The 10,598-nt window shown below is 43.8% G+C and overlaps 1 protein-coding gene across 2 annotated transcripts in view; it reads right to left on the bottom strand.

Annotated features, from left to right (window-relative positions):
* The window catches only part of Stat4 (signal transducer and activator of transcription 4), a 95,307-nt gene continuing 84,709 nt past the window's right edge, over nt 1–10,598 (bottom strand). The window contains exons 16-24 of one of the 2 annotated variants that reach the window (XM_015993708.3): nt 9,455–9,553; nt 6,917–7,052; nt 5,402–5,451; nt 5,084–5,178; nt 4,653–4,789; nt 4,243–4,434; nt 2,049–2,115; nt 1,547–1,655; nt 1–293 (exon numbers count right to left, since the gene is read on the bottom strand). In XM_015993708.3, the coding sequence (XP_015849194.1) occupies nt 270–293; nt 1,547–1,655; nt 2,049–2,115; nt 4,243–4,434; nt 4,653–4,789; nt 5,084–5,178; nt 5,402–5,451; nt 6,917–7,052; nt 9,455–9,553 (909 nt within the window). In that variant the 3' untranslated portion in view covers nt 1–269. The remainder of the gene's footprint in view (nt 294–1,546; nt 1,656–2,048; nt 2,116–4,242; nt 4,435–4,652; nt 4,790–5,083; nt 5,179–5,401; nt 5,452–6,916; nt 7,053–9,454; nt 9,554–10,598) is intronic. The other variant, XM_042260400.2, reaches the window with a different exon arrangement.

The following is a 10,598-nucleotide window of genomic DNA, read 5'->3' as shown; positions in this document are numbered from 1 at the left end:
TGCATGCAAAGCAGCCTTCTGTTATATTGTCACGAACATAGGTTTCTCGAAGCTGTCTTTTCCTGCGTGTTTATCTGAAGCTTTGGTTTTTAGCATTTCAGTCACAGCACTCCCAGTTGGGGAATGTCACCTAGTGAGAGGAAAGCTTCGGATTTGTGCCATTTTCTAGAAACCAGTATTTACAAAGCTGAAGAAATGAATTGTGGACTTTGGCAAAGAGCAGTCTCCGTTTTCATCTGCTCTCTTCCTTGAAGAGTCGCTTTGTACCGTCACTCAGAATATGGAGACTTCATCTAAGATTGAAAACGGAAATGATGGTTAAGGAAGCTGTTTTGCAAATGAATCAGTTTTGAGGGAGTAAACAGTCTTTTGTCTACTAAACAATCTGTAATCTTTCTACCAATTAACTAAGAATTCATTAAAGTAATTAGGGCTGATCAGCCTGAAATAAAAGGTGTAATTCGAGCAGATGAAAAACTGCGCTAACAAGTCCACTCACGGGGCAGGCAAAGCGGCTGAGTGGGTGAAAGCTATTGCCCCAAAGGCCCGAGTTCAACACAAAAACACACACAATAATTAAAAACTAAAAACCCACTCATCGCACTAAAAATAATAGAAAACGGGTACAAAATGTGGCAAAACTTCAGACAGATATAAGTAACTTGGTGAGTTAAGGATATCCAACATTGGAGTAAGCCATGGATTTTCCATCCTTGGAAGTCTTGAAGAATTTAATACCTTTTGACTTTTAGCCAAGAACCAGTTTCCTGGGCATCCAGATCCCACAAGGTTTTGTTCACCCTGATGTATTCACCTGGTGTAAACTGGGGCTGTTAAACCCTTTTGCGGCATTGGGGGATGGAAACAAATAGAATGCATCCCAAGTAACATTATAGATGATGACACAGTTCTTAAAAAACACTTATGCTTGGGCGGGAGAGATGGCTCAGCAGTTAAGAGCACTGGTTGTTGCTCTTCAAGAGAACCCAGGTTCAATTCCCAGCCCCCACGTGGTAGCTCACAACTGTCTGTAACTCCAGTGTCAGGGGATCAGACACCTTCACAGCAATGCACATAAAGCAGAGTTAAATAAATTATTTAAAAAATACTTGTGCTTCTATTGTTCTTCATGGGCTAGATGGAAGGGCCGCAAAGACTGGCTATGCAACAACCAAGAGAAGTTGGAACTTGTGGTTCCTGAATGTCTTAAGAGAATTGCCAGAGGAGACTTGCAGACCTTGGTTGTGTGTGTGCTGGGGGGGTGGTATGGCCCATGGATGCACCAGGAAGAGAGAGGTACAGGGGACATTTGGCCCTCTGGTGTTGTGGTAAACACCTCAAAGCAGTTCTTTCAGGCCACGGTGTTTGCTCTTGGTAGCTACATCCTTAGCAACGTGCATGCCGCACCAACAGCACCTTCTGTTATAGGCTCTCGAATGTGGGCTAGCAACCACGCTTTCTCCTCGCCCAGGCAGTGCGGCAAACCCTGGGATTCACATCTGCCTCGCTGCACACAGCCTAGACCATGGAAAGGGGAAGAACGTACTGCTGTTTCAATTGTGGTAGGGCTCAGGTTTTCTCTCAGCACAGCGTATACACTCGGAGACATGGGGAGAAGGTCTGAAGGAGACTGCGGCTCCATGGCATCGCTGCGGCTTAAAGAGACAACAGGAGAATATCACAAGGGTTATAACATAATAGCTCACAGTCACCTGCTGTGTCCGGGACTCACTGAGCGCTTTATCTCTCTGTGACACTGAGCTGCCTAATTCATCACTTCATATCAGAGCATTCAATCTGCTGTGGAATATATGGCATATAAAAAGGCGGCTTTATAATTACAGCCCTAACAGACTGGAGAGTGTGCCCTGAAGACTAGCTTTATGTGTTCAAAGAAATAAGACATAAAAGGCTTTATTGGGCATTAAAAATGCTTTATCCTCGGTTATATGTACTCTGATCTGCCCTTAAATCTTTTAGGAAAGCTTTTTGAGAAAAAAAAAATCAATTCAATAATAAATATTTTACATGTGACTAAAGTTACTCACATTGTTGAAATAGGGATAAAAACTGAAGGAACATAACCTTTGTCTCCCCGTTCTGTTGGCCTTGAAACTGAAAAAGAAAGGCACAATGTTAGGGAGAAATATTAGCATCATTGATAAAATTGGAAATAGAACATCTAGGAAAGTATCTGCAATGCTCAGAAGAAAATAAATAATGTGGTTGTCTCGTAATTCACAAATACTTTTAGTTGAATGGAAGAAGCAGCCACACAGGTGAACATGAAACGCAAGGCCAAACACCAAGACTCTTAGCAGGCTGATGTGACCTCAAATACTAATGACTCTGAAATATCTGATGACAATTGAGACTCTCCTTCATCATCTGCCCTTCATGTTGAATTAAAGTTTGTCAGTCGTATCCTATTCATTTATATATCAGGAAATTTATAGTGCTGTAGTGTCTCTCAAAGGTCCTTGCCTTAAAGGCTTGGTTGTCAGTCTGTGGGGCAAATGTGGGGCCTGGAGGAAGGACAGTCACTGGGTGTGTGCTTTAGAAGGAATATTGAGACATCAGCCTCTTTCTTCTCTGCTTCCAGGTCACACACTCCCACCATGATGTCTAATTGCAGGCCTAGAGGTGATGGGGTCAACCTCCATAGACTGGAAGCTTCCACACTGTAAGCCCAACAAATCTTTGTCTTTGACTGACACATATAGGAACACAGTTCTTTTCATTAGAATACCAGTCATAACCTTATTACTACACAGAGGTTTTGAAGCAGGTACACCAGCTTGCCTAGAAGTGACATGATACCATGACAACCACCACAGTCCCACAGGAATGGTAATGGGCAAACCTTGGTCTTCCCAGCTGCACCATGCTGATCTAGTGGCAGCACAGTGTTCCAGTTTTAATTCGTTGTATCGACATTTGTATTCTGGTCTCTTAGGCATAGAGTGCCACTAAAAGCCAGTCCTCTGTGTTTGTTTTCTTCTGTGTTTTCTTTGTTTCAGATGAAGTTGGGTGGCAACAAGCTACACTGTCTGTGATAGCTGAAGAATATTCCACAAGACAGTTCTCCTTTATTCACTACTGTGGAAGAGCCTTAGAGATGGCACACTGTTATCCCTCGCTACCTGTAGGGAACTGTGCTCTAGGACCCCTGCAGACACTTAATCCACGGTGCTCAAATCCTTTGTGTACAATGGTGTTGCATTTGTTTTGGATCTAAGCACACCTGTCTATATGCTTTAAATCATTTCTTCTGGTTACCTACAGTACTGCTTCAATATAAATGTTGTTTTAATAGTTGTTATTCTATGTTGTTTATAGAAGAAAGAAAAGAGAAGGTTCACACGTTCAACGCAGCTGCAATTTTTAGAAGCCATGTTTGATCTTTGGTTGGCTGAGTAAGATGTGCAAACTGTGGAAGCAGAGGCCAGCTGTGCTTTCGGGAAAGAGAATGGTGAGCCCCCTTACCTCAGACAGCTAATTTTATGAATTTTCTTTTATGTATTCACTACTTACTGAATGCCTATTTGGACAGTTACTCCTCTAGGCCCTAGGGTATGTGGAAGAAAAGTTTGCCAAGGTAGAAGAATGAAGCACAGATCCCCATGCCTCTTCTTTGGCAGAGAATAAACACTGAGTAAAGATTACAGTAAGGCCGGATGGGGCATATGACTCAGTGTTAAGTACTAGCCTAGTAGTCATCAAAGCCTGAGTTCCATCCTCAGTCTCTCTCTTCTCTCTCTCTCTCTCTCTCTCTCTCTCTCTCTCTCTCTCTCTCTCTCTCTCTCTCTCTCTCTCACACACACACACACACACACACACACACACACACACACAGATCACAGTAAATCAAAAAACTTACTTCTAACTCTCAAGTTTCTTTACAAAATACAGGTCTCCAGACCTGCTGCATTTTTGCAATCATCCCCCACCTCCCATCCCCCAGAGTCACAGAAGTACAAGGATCAGCAGCTCCTCTTTGAAGGAGGATGAACTCCAGGCTCTACACAGGGCTGGTGTGGCCATGGTGAAGTCTACTGCCGCTATGAACGTTACTCTCACTAACCACTGACGCAGCACTTTGTTTCCTAAGACTCTGCCTCCATCTGACCCCAGGATGTTACAGAGGTCAAAGTAATGAAAAGGAGGAACTTCCTTCTCTTTGTTCCGATTTGACATCATTTTCCAAAACCTCAAGAGAAAAGTAAATACAAAGGGCATCACCTTCGCAAGGCTGGGAGCTGTAGTGTTTACCGAAGGCTTTGTCTTTGGGGATGTCGGGGTAGAGGTACTTGAGAGGGTTCTCGGGAATGTTCTCAGCCATGATGACCTTGTAGTCCCGCAGGATGTCAGCAAATGGCAGGGCCGACAGACGCCCTTTGTTGTAGGGTTCTACGGAGTGGAATCTCACTTCTCCTGAAAACACAGAGACTGGGACATTTCTTTGTGGTCGTTCCTCTTACCCACGGTCTCTCCATAGCTAAAAGGCATGAGCTCGTGAAGTATGGCCAGTGCAGGCCGTATGTGTGATGGAGGGTGGCAAGGTGGGCTTTCGGAATCCACAGGTACCCAGTTACACATGGGCCAATTGGACCAACTCACGCCCACACCAACAAGTGAGTGTGGCTACATACCGTTTTCAGAGTGGTCCACCCAGGTGAAGGTGATCCCTCCGAGATGGCTCTCACTGAATCGTAACAAAAATGTCCCGGGCATTTTATCCTTGAGCAGAAACCTCTCCTTCTCTTTGCTCACGAAGCCCATGATGTACCTAAAATTAAAGCATGGGCAAGACACGGTCTCATCTGATTATTGTTGCATCTTCATTTATTTCATTCATGAATAATAGACCTAGCTCTCACATCATTACATAATTCATATATATTGGACAATACGTGCATATAGCATATATGTACATTATAATAGAATATATAATACTATAGAATAGTCTCTGAAGAAACTACAATTGTGTTTTTCTCCTAAATACACTTTTTAAAAAAAATGGAAAAAAGATAATTAAAGCAGAAAAAGGTATTCATATGAACAAGAGAGCCTGTAAACTCACCCATCAATCCAGAGGGGAAGAATGTGTTTTTTAATTAGGTCCAATATTGCTTCAAGCCAGGTCCAGAAGGTAAATGGTTTGCCAGGCAAGTGTTCCTATCAGGAGAAAAACACACACATGGACAAGGACAGTGACTGAAGCCGCACCCTGACAGAACTAACTTTGACAAATGTTCCCTGTGAGCAGGACAGGACTTTCTGTTACAGCCGCCCTCATCCAGGAACTCCTCCAAAACATAGGTAATGACTGACATGGAGCCTTAGAAAGCAGCATCATGACCAAGAACTTTCTAGACGACACCCCCACTGCCATGTGTACCTTGCAGAACTTGGCCCAGGTGAGGTGACCATCGCTGTAGTTAGACTGAACTAAAATGAAAGAAAACAATTAACCACAGTGAGACTTTTCATTCTGGGCTTGATTTAGTCGTGTGTCATCCCGCCCCCCTAAGCATCTCTCATGGACTTGCAATGGAGATACAGAGTCTGAGTGCTGTGGAGGGTCTGATGTGTCATCCTGGTGCCTAAGAAGTTCAGTATCTGTAAACTGCTTTATGAGGGAGGAGCCCACAATGGCTTTAGGAAGCTCATGAATGGCGGGATGAGCTGGCTGAGGGCTAACGGAAGCCACTCCAGGGAGGAAGGACAATGGAGGACATGGAGGACGAGGAGCTGTGGGAAGAGCCTGGCACTTACTGGGAACAGGAGAAACAGCCTAGGGCGGCGACTTGCCCGTTAAAATGAGAAGAGCGGACTAGAAATCATGTAGGTAATAAGCAGCAACAGCTATTTTGACCTAGAACACTGAAAAGATTACTACTATAGAAAGTCTAAGGAAACTCCATGTCTGTGGATAACTTGATAAAGACCCTGAGATTACAGCTGCAGTCCATACTAATCTATGCTACTGCTAGTAACAAACTAGTATATTTAAAAGCATTAGCTACTCATTAACAAAACTTTACCAATAGTTATTGCTGCTGTTTATGAATCCAGGATAAAAAAAAAATACGTTCAGTAAGTGTTTAAATTGTCCAAAAGACCAGATGTATCTGAATGCCCACTGGTGAGCCAGAAGGTGCCCGTGGAATGCCCACTGGTGAGCCAGAAGGTGCACGTGGAATGCCCACTGGTGAGCCAGAAGGTGCATGTGGCAAGCAAGCCAGCATCACCCGAGCCCGTCTGCCGCCACGGATTCTGAGCAGATCGGCCTTCGGTACCAGTTTAGCTGCAAAATGCACACACATTGAGTGTGAGCTCTCCCTGGTGCCGAGGGCGCTCGCTGGTCAAAATTCAGGTATCTTTAAGGAACTCAGGCAAAGCTTAGACTGACATCAGGACATGAAGTGCTGATGACATCTGCAAAATCCAGACACCGAAGCTTCCTTAATGTGCAGAATTAAGTCATTGCTGGTGTGTTTAAACTTCTGTTACAGTTCCTGGACTTGACCCAGCGTGTTCCAGCTGGTTAACATCACCCTGAAAGCTTCACAGCATGTTCAGAGGAAGTGGTTTAAGCACTTCTGGAAACCAGAGTGTGAGTGGAGAGGAAGGAGCACGGGCCTGGCTCACAGTGTGGCTCTGCTGCCTCCTGGCTGTGCGGTGAGGCTGTGACCCCTGAGCCTCAGTGTCCTCAAATCAAGACACTACTGTCGGCCCCAAGGAACACCGTGAGAATTAAAAGTAAAATAACACTTAGCCCTGTGCCAGCAACACATAGTAGGCATTCGGTGAACTGTGACAGGCATCAAACTTATCAGCAGTAGTGACATAACTGCTTTAAAACACCCAGGTGCCACAAACAGGCACACCCTCCGTGCCAAGCAGCTCTCACCTGTGAGCTTCTCTGCCAGCATGTTGAGCTGGTCTGAATTAAGGCCACGACCAACATAGGATGAAAACTGCCAGCTCATCACTTCCAGGAGTTGACTCAAAGTGACAGGCGGAGGATTATTAAAGAAAACCAAGTTCTGAAATAGAGTCACGGTGATCGTATCTGTTAATCACATGGGGAGCATCACATTGAACACATCGCAGTCTTGATTTAAATTCAGGGTCAAGTGAAGTCAACAATACAGAATGTCGATCTCTTCAGTGCTCTTGTTCCTTAATATTATACAACTTGGGATCAGTCTTTCCTGACAAAATCACTTGACATTGCCCAACATTCTCTGGACTGCCAACTCAACTAGCAATCAACTTACACAAGTAGTTACTGTAACTGGACAGACAGCCTTCCCTGAAATACTATTCAACTTAAACATGTTTAATTGGCTCATCATGAAAGAGGGCGTCCAACAAAGATCACAAGACAAGAAGAAGAGAAGGAAAGTGAAAGAATTTCTAGGGACGAGGTTTTCTCCTTGAGAAGTATGTCTGGAAAGTGACCAGTGAGGGCAGAGTCTAATTAAGGCATGAGAGCTTGGAGTTTGAAGGAACAGAGGGTTAATAAGTCAGTGTTAGTTGCTTGGTATGGTTTCGTGAAGGGGCTGTGACCTCAGTCTCCAGATCTTTATGCTGGAGCCAAGTTGCTCTGGGAGGGTGCGTGTGGTGGCCTTGGCAGCTTCCTAGCAGAATGTTGCTAAGGAAATCCAAGTGGGGTGCTGCATTGAAGCTGGAGGACAGAAGCACCTCACTTTCCTCCCATTCCCCAAGGATGGAAGAGATGAGCAGACATGTAAAGTGTCATTTAGTGCCAAAGGCTTTTCTTGGTCTTAAAGACTAAAGGATTATCCTGTAGATTCGTTGGCCCAGGAGGAATCTTGGTCCCCAGCAGGCTTTCTCTTTGCAGTTGATCTGTCTCAGATGCCCAGGCATCTGGGGATGAGGGTGAACAGGGCTGTATGGTGATATTGTGTTCCCCCAAAATATTGTGCACCCTAATAAATTTATCTGGGGTCAGAGAACAGAACAGCCACTAGATAGACAAAGAGGCCAGAAAATGGTGGCACACACACCTTTAATCCTAGCCTTCTGGAGGCAGAGATCCATCCAGATCTCTGTGAGTTCAAAGCCACAGTGGAAATAGCCAGGCATGGTGACTCACACCTTTAATCCCAGGAAGTAATGGCAGAAAGCAGAAAGGTATACAAGGCATGAAAACCAGGAACTAAGCTGGTTGAGCTTTTAGGCTTTTGAGCAGCACAGTTCAGCTGAGAGGCATCCAGTCTGAGGAAACAGGATCAGCTGAGGAACTGGCAAAGTGAGGTGGCTTTGGCTTGTTCTTCTTCTCTGATCTTCCAGCATTCACTTCAATATCTGGCTCCTGGCTTTGTTTTTATTAATAAGACCTTCTAAGATTTGTGTTACAGGGCTGAGCTATTGATCTGTCTCAGATGCCTGGGCATCTGGTGATGAGGGTAAAAAGGACTGAGCCATTTTCAGAATATTCCATTAAAGGGGAAAGGCACAGAAAGAGGACCCATTTAGTGATCAATTCTTACAAAGTCACCCAGTGGAAATAATTCTTCTGGTAGAAACTGATTTGTATAAAGAAGGACGGTTTTATTTTGGCTGTTTCTTCTGCAACACAACACACAGTTTGGAGTTTCATTTTCTCTGTCTTAAGAACAGAGCAAGAGGGAGTGTGAAATAACCTTTTTTTTTTTCTTTACTTTTCTCTCTCTTCCCTGGTTTTCATCTATAATGTAAAAAATCTATAATCACTGGCACAGTTTGGTTAAGTGACCACCAGATGGCACTAACATCCAGCCTAAAACTTAGGCTCAAATCTATACCTAATCAACTGCAAAATTTGTGCTGTCAGAACTCAGGCAAGATTGATGGATATCCTGGTTGCTTATTTGGAAACTAATTCTGTGCCTTTCTAGAAGAGACTGAGAAAAAGTGTGCTGGGAAGTTAAGGCAGTCAGACATCATGTTCTGACAGCAATTAGACAGAAAATTCTGGAACAAGGTGTTTCCCTGCAGTCCAGTTAGTGTAGCCACAGGACAGCCTTAGAACTCATAATGATGCAGTCTTGGGGCCGATCAGAACTCAGGAATGGCCAGTACCTGCCACAGTCACTATCCAGAACCCTCAGAGTACAAGTCTGTCAGAACACACAACCTCCTCATTATTGTTATAATTAATTTTGAGGCAGGATCTTGCCCAGGTTTGACTCAGACTTGCTTCAAATCACAATCTCCCCACCTTAGACTTCCAAGTGCTTGAATTCTAGATATGTGCTATCGTGTTTGGCTTGAGCAAAACACCTTAAACGTGACCTCACATCAGCTCCAGCAGAACCCCTTAAACATGACCTAACAGGACTCATACATCTAGAAAAACCCTCACCACCACCACATGCACATTGTTGAAAGAAAAAGTTACATAGGATGAGAAATAGAGAGACAGGAATAGGAACTTTACCTGGCAATCGTTGGTTGACACATTGTACCAAATGATGGATGCCCAAGCATTAGGCAGTTGGCTGACATTAGAAATCATCACCACAGGTAATGAGCTTGTCTAGTTAAAAAAAGAAGAAGTTTACAGGTAGTCCAAACTTGCATTAATACTACTCTTGACCTTCTCTTCTAGAAGGCCATTTCAAATTAACCCCCTTCTTCCAATCCTGGTACCCAGGTGCCATGTGAATAACTTTTGAGCACATACAAGCTGGAGTACAACAAGACAGGAACCCTTTTGCCCCTGAAGCTAGCAATCAGGCAGTTTCCTCAGTATCTTCCTGGACATTGAGAAATGACTATACTTCCTTACGTCACACAATGTCCCAAATACAACCAAAGTGGCTTTAGTGATGATTTTAAGAAATACTAAAAAATTTGATCTGAAATTTACTTTGGTAATGAACCACCATAATCAAATTATGACCCAGTGCCTAATTAAAGTCCATACTGGAGAGTTGCCCCATGGGAGCTGGAGCTGCCCATCTGCTTCTGCAGAACAGTTTCATACCATCGCTGGTGCAGTTTTCTATCCTACGGAGTAAACAGGCGTTCACAGACTAGCCTGGGAGGCTAATCACTGTACACTAGTCTCTTCCTAATAGACACAAAGTTCCTGTGGCTCGTAAATACCCAGGAACTGAGGAACCAAGCAGCTTATGGAAGTGGTGGCTTAGGGGGAAGATGTGGAGGATTTTACACACACTTGAATGCTCAGACAAAAAGGAAAAGGCAGAATCTAAAACAACACAGTGAAGTAGAATCACTCTCAAGATACCTGAAATGGAGCACGTTAGTGGGTACACTGATTTGTTTATTTATATATATGGGGCCTTTAGCATGTGCTAGGAATTGTGTATAGATAACGGCGTAGAAGCAAAGCGTGGTGCCGACTTTAAGGAATTCATAATTAACGTGTTCAGTGTAACACCCCCAAGGTTTCTTTATTCTTAGAGTTCAATGGCGACTGTTAGATGATCATAAAACAAACAACGTACCACCAACATTCCTACCACTTTCCTCTGTTCGTCACAGCAGAGAAACTTGCCAAGAGATTTTAGTATGTAACCTAAATTTTTGAAAATATAATACTCTATGATACAGCT

Source organism: Peromyscus maniculatus, chromosome 13, assembly GCF_049852395.1.
Source record: "Peromyscus maniculatus bairdii isolate BWxNUB_F1_BW_parent chromosome 13, HU_Pman_BW_mat_3.1, whole genome shotgun sequence".
In the NCBI taxonomy this organism is placed as follows: Eukaryota; Metazoa; Chordata; class Mammalia; order Rodentia; family Cricetidae; genus Peromyscus; species Peromyscus maniculatus.
This window is presented reverse-complemented; position numbering and strand designations above follow the sequence as displayed.